Raw genomic sequence first — 4783 nt, 5'->3', positions numbered from 1 at the left:
ATCCAGTGTCTAATATGATACTCATGCATTACAGTAATTATAATTTGATTTTACAAAACCGATAGAATAAAATCATCATAAATAAAGTCTTAAAAAGTACTTTTGACTATTAATAATGGGAATGTTTTTAGCATTCAAAAAGTGTAAGTTTTGTTAAAGGGATCTGCCAACAAACTGCCAACATGGTATTGTCTTTCTGAAGGTGATAGTCTTGCCTTAAAAAAAAAAAAAGTACTTGCAGTTTCTTATAAGCTAACTCATAACACTTGATATTCATAAAAAACACTATTCACTTTTTCTTTTAACCAAAGAAACAATTCTTTTTGTAGTGGTTTGGTACTAATACTGAAGCTAGTAAAGTCTCTAAAAATAGTATACAAACTATATATTTTAGATCAAAAATGTTTATTGTAAAAAAAGGACCTTGAAAATTGTTTTTAAAAAAGAAACATGATTTCACAACTCTTCAGGTTCTTTAGATACATTAGCTATAGAAAACCTCTCACTTTCATACAAAATTCATTCAGTCATATAAAAATAAAAACAAATTTACACTGACTCAGCAACTATACAGTTATTTTTCAAAAGGCACTTGGAACAGGTGTTGTATGCATTTAAAATAGTTTAAGTACATTACTGAGTTTCTAAGAATCCTTTCTTGCACTTATTCCCATCTTTAATTTTAGAAAATCATTAAAAATTCTTTTAAAAAAGTAAGACACAGAGCATGCACCAGGAATGTTCAAAGCCTCCCTCTTCCCCCAAGGCACATACTGTTCATTGGCAAAACACAAACAACAATAATAACAAAAAGAAACACTTTTAATGCAGACTCCTGTGTTTTGTTCTTATTCTTTTTTTTCCTTTCTCCCCTAAAAATACAGTTTAAAGCATTATAGGTAATCAAAAAAGGCCTTAGTTCAAAAATTGTAACCAGACATTAGACATGTAATGAAGTAAACTTGGAATAGTTTATAAGTCACCTGAGATAGTGTCTGGCAGATTCTCTCCCTATAACAAATTCTATTACAAACTCTATTACAAAACAATACTGTTCTGTTCAGTTGAAATTATTTGGCAGCAATGTAAATCTTTGCATTCTTTCTTAGTAAGAAAAGATACAATGTGCTTTTTGCTTTACCTTTGAAGAGAAAGATCCTTGTCTTTTATTCTTTCTATCTAGCTGTCAGTAAATATATAGTAATTTTAAACTTCACATGGAAAGAATTAACTTTAAACACATGGATTGTGTGCTCTTGCAGCTTTATGTGTATGTGTCTATACACATAATTTGGTCAGTATGCAAAGAGAAAATGCCTTTGGACTTTTATTTATCATTTGGAGTTGGAGTGAAGAAATGCATTCTGCTCGAGTAAACATTGATTGCATCACTCAGTGCGCTACACAGCAGCCAGATTCCTCATGTTTGTGCAGAAGAGACATTCTGGAGAAGGTTTTGGAGCAGTTTTTGCACTGGTATTTCTTTACATCGGAGTGGGTCTGCAGATGAGCCCTCAGATTTGATCTGTCTGCAAATGCTCTGTTGCAGTGAGGGCAAGAAAAAGGCTTCTCCCCTGGGGATGGGGGTGGAGTGGGGGGAGAAAGAAAGAGTCAGTGTTTTCAGAGGAAACGTAAAGACAGATAACATTTATGAATAATCACATTTTGCCAAAAGAACGAGAAGCAACAAAACTTGATTAAAATTTCCCATCATAGATACTTATTTTAATACCTAAATCCAAGATAAATTTAAATGTTACATTAAAAAATCACACTAAGCATTTTATTACTGCTGCCAGTTAGACATAATTCATATATTTCTAGGACTTTCAGTGATTAAAACTTTCTGCTTCAGCAGGTGAAGCTAATGTTTAGCTCCTCCCAACATTTCCCAATACTTCCCCTTTTCCCCCTTTCTGTATTGTGACTAAGTTTGGATAAATGCCTTGACTCTCTGCAGAATGTGCTAGGAATAAAAAAAAAATCAGCAGCAAAGAACAAAACAACTGAAAACAAATTCAGTTCTAACTATGCAACTTGCTATAGGTGGCAGATATCACAGCAAGAATATCTCTGACAGAAAACTATAGGAAAACTCTTTATCGAGCCATCAAATAAATTGATTGAGATAGCAACATTTATATCTGTTGATTATTGGAAGCAGTTTCACAGAACAGACATTCAAGTACATCTTCCCTGATTTTCTAACTGATATTTGAGACTAAACTTTCTGAATCTACTTTCCAAAGTTTCAATCCTATTTGCAATCTGGAGCAGAGGCTGTTAACAAGAAACGAAGCAGTTTGTGCTCCAAGAACTTTTGAGTCATCAGGAAGTAGCTATAAATGATCATCCATCATTAAAAGCATTACTGGGTCACTACTCAATGCAACTCCCACAGCCAGCCCAAAGCTTCAATCTATTAGAGAGTAACATTCCTGTCTACGTTTTCTCTTACCAGTGTGAGTCCTAATGTGTCCTTGCAGTAACCAGGGTCTGGAAAACGCCTTGCCACAGATCTTGCAGACACAAGGTAAGGTGTGGGTCCGAATGTGCATCTTAAGGGCACCCAGGCTCACATATTCCTTGTCACAGTATTTACAGCTGAAAGATTTCCTAGACTGGGCATCACAGTGCAACTGCTTATGTTTGGCTAGCCCAGAAAAAGTTGAATAGGTCTTATTGCATAAATTGCACTGAAACTTTTCAGCTTCAATGGCATGTGGCTCTGAAAGCTTGGACTGTAATCTTTCCTCTTCATCACTAATGGGGCTTTCTGAGCCACTGTGGTCCTTGGATGAGGTGTCAGATGGAGAAGGGGGACTCACTCGCCCCAAGGATGAGGCGTATCCGGAAAGAGAAGAGAGGCCATTAGGTAGTGGGGAATGGAATGGAGCTGCTGTAGTCCACACGGTAATAGGGCTGTATGCTCCTGAGCTGAGGATCTCTGGTTGTGGTATGACAGGCATGGGGTAACTCTCATAGAGATATGGGGAAATAATCACTGGGAGGGAAAAAAAGGAAAGAAGATTAGGGTAAAACATAACTTTAAATATACACCAAGAAGCTACTTGGCAAAATGCACGGGCCTTTATAATGAAGATTTCATTTAGTAGTCATTGCACTTAATGTACACCTATGCTTCCTGCATACACAATGTGATAGTATCTATACCAGTCTCTGCAGTTAGCGAGAACAGCCAAGGAGGTGACTTCACAGTCCCCATTGAGAAAGATAAACTTATACTTTCTTTTTAAAGATACATTAAAGTTGTTTTCCATTTTATGTATGGGTTATTTGAAGGTTTTATGACTGTCAATACCAGGATATGTGTAAATCAAGCTACTTTCTAAAGGAAAGAAGCCTTATTACAAGAAAAAAAGCAGTAATTCAACAGTTGCATACTGCGTTACTCATCTTCCTTATATTCGTTATGCGTGTACATACAAGCTTTAGAAAATGAAGTTGCAACAGTTGAATGAAATGTTCCTTGTCAGTTAAAAGTTTGAAAAGTTTTCAATTCAAATTCATTCTAAATGACCAAAATAATCTGAACTCTCTTTTAGGACACTATTTAAAGAGAAAAACAACCTAGTATTTCGTTCTTTTGTAATAGTATTTGAGTTGTAATATATATCTATATCTATATCTATATGTATATCTGTATTTATATATGTATATAAACTTTCCTTCCTTCCTTCCTCCATCCCTCCCTTCTTTTTTTTCCCCTTCCTTCCTCCCTCCCTTATTTCCCTCCTCCTTTTTACCTGTATGTGTATCCAGTTCGCTGTAGTTTGGCTTTTTGGAGGCGTTGAAATGCTTCTTGACCAGAAAAGAGCGCGGCATCTTGCCAGCTGGTCTGGCGGGCGCCCGGCGCGGATAACGGTCCTGCGGGAAGGCGCAGCCAGTCTCTATATCATCGCGGCCGGTGGGGCTCCGGCTGGGCCACGCTCAGGTGCGGCAGCAGGATGGCCGGCGCCTCTGAAGTCGCCTAGTTCCTTCACGAACTAAGCCCGTTTTTTGGCTGGGTGGGTTTTTTTTTTTTTTTCCTCTCTTTTGCAAGAAGGAGCCAATCACAGCTGAGAGGTTCAGATTTCAGCTCCTCCCTCTGGGACAGCTGTGAACAGAGGAAGAATCTGTTGTCAGACTAAATTATTCTGGTTCAAAATGGGCTGTTCTTCAGGATTTCAGTGGAGAGGAAAAAAGTGCTTAAGTATTTTCAAGAGAGGTAATTTCACTTGGGCTCTGCCAGTTATTTGTGCTCGCTGAGCACTAGATAGTCCTAGGAATTGTGCTTTCTAAAACAGGTCTGGCTCCCATATGTCGGATAAAACAAATGCGATGGGACAAAATGTTCGCTAGAGGCAGGAAGGGGTGTCCTACAAGATCCCAGGTCATCCTCTAGTGTTAATAAGAGCCTATATTTGGAAGTGGCAAGTAGAGATATTTCACTTGTACAGACACCAAACAATTAACGCTTGGCTTTTGAAAAAAGGAAGGTAGAAGAGAGAAGACAAAAGCCCCTGTAAGGGAGGAGGGTGCCTCCTGTGGGAGTCTTACTTCCCTGGGTATGTAAAGTGGCCCTGGCCACAGGCCTTGCGTGTCCTGAATGCTGGGAATGCACTTCAAGTCTTTAAGGCTCAGCAAAGCCAGAGGCTGCATTTCCATTTGAAAAATTAAGTAATCATGTCACCGTGTTAGCTATGCTGGCTGGAGAGAAATGCTTTGTAGCCCATAAAACAACTGCTTAAGGAAGAACTGGGAAACTGCTGTGTGGGGTGGA

General features: G+C 38.2%; 1 protein-coding gene across 1 annotated transcript; it reads right to left on the bottom strand.

Moving 5' to 3' along the window:
- Nucleotides 1–403: 403 nt before the first annotated feature.
- On the bottom strand, nucleotides 404–3993 carry SNAI2 (snail family transcriptional repressor 2). Its single transcript, XM_045861212.1, has 3 exons — nucleotides 3768–3993; nucleotides 2459–3004; nucleotides 404–1574 (listed from the first exon to the last, which is right to left on the bottom strand). Exons 1-3 carry the CDS (start codon nucleotides 3844–3846, stop codon nucleotides 1393–1395), a joined length of 807 nt encoding a protein of 268 aa, XP_045717168.1. The 5' UTR covers nucleotides 3847–3993; the 3' UTR covers nucleotides 404–1392.
- Nucleotides 3994–4783: the final 790 nt, after the last annotated feature.

The sequence above is a fragment of the Phyllostomus hastatus genome, unplaced genomic scaffold (genome assembly GCF_019186645.2).
Source record: "Phyllostomus hastatus isolate PE091 unplaced genomic scaffold, TTU_PhHast_1.1 phas_scaffold_21, whole genome shotgun sequence".
In the NCBI taxonomy this organism is placed as follows: domain Eukaryota; kingdom Metazoa; phylum Chordata; class Mammalia; order Chiroptera; family Phyllostomidae; genus Phyllostomus; species Phyllostomus hastatus.
This window is presented reverse-complemented; position numbering and strand designations above follow the sequence as displayed.

Bases quoted from the DNA above. Each gene is read 5' to 3' on its own strand.
- SNAI2 (XM_045861212.1), bottom strand. From the start codon at position 3,846: ATGCCGCGCTCTTTTCTGGTCAAGAAGCATTTCAACGCCTCCAAAAAG. The intron at 3,005-3,767 runs GTAAAAAGGAGG...TTTCCCTCCCAG, and splicing joins CGAACTGGATACACATACAG to TGATTATTTCCCCATATCTC. The intron at 1,575-2,458 runs GTAAGAGAAAAC...CCCCATCCCCAG, and splicing joins ACACATTAGGACTCACACTG to GGGAGAAGCCTTTTTCTTGC.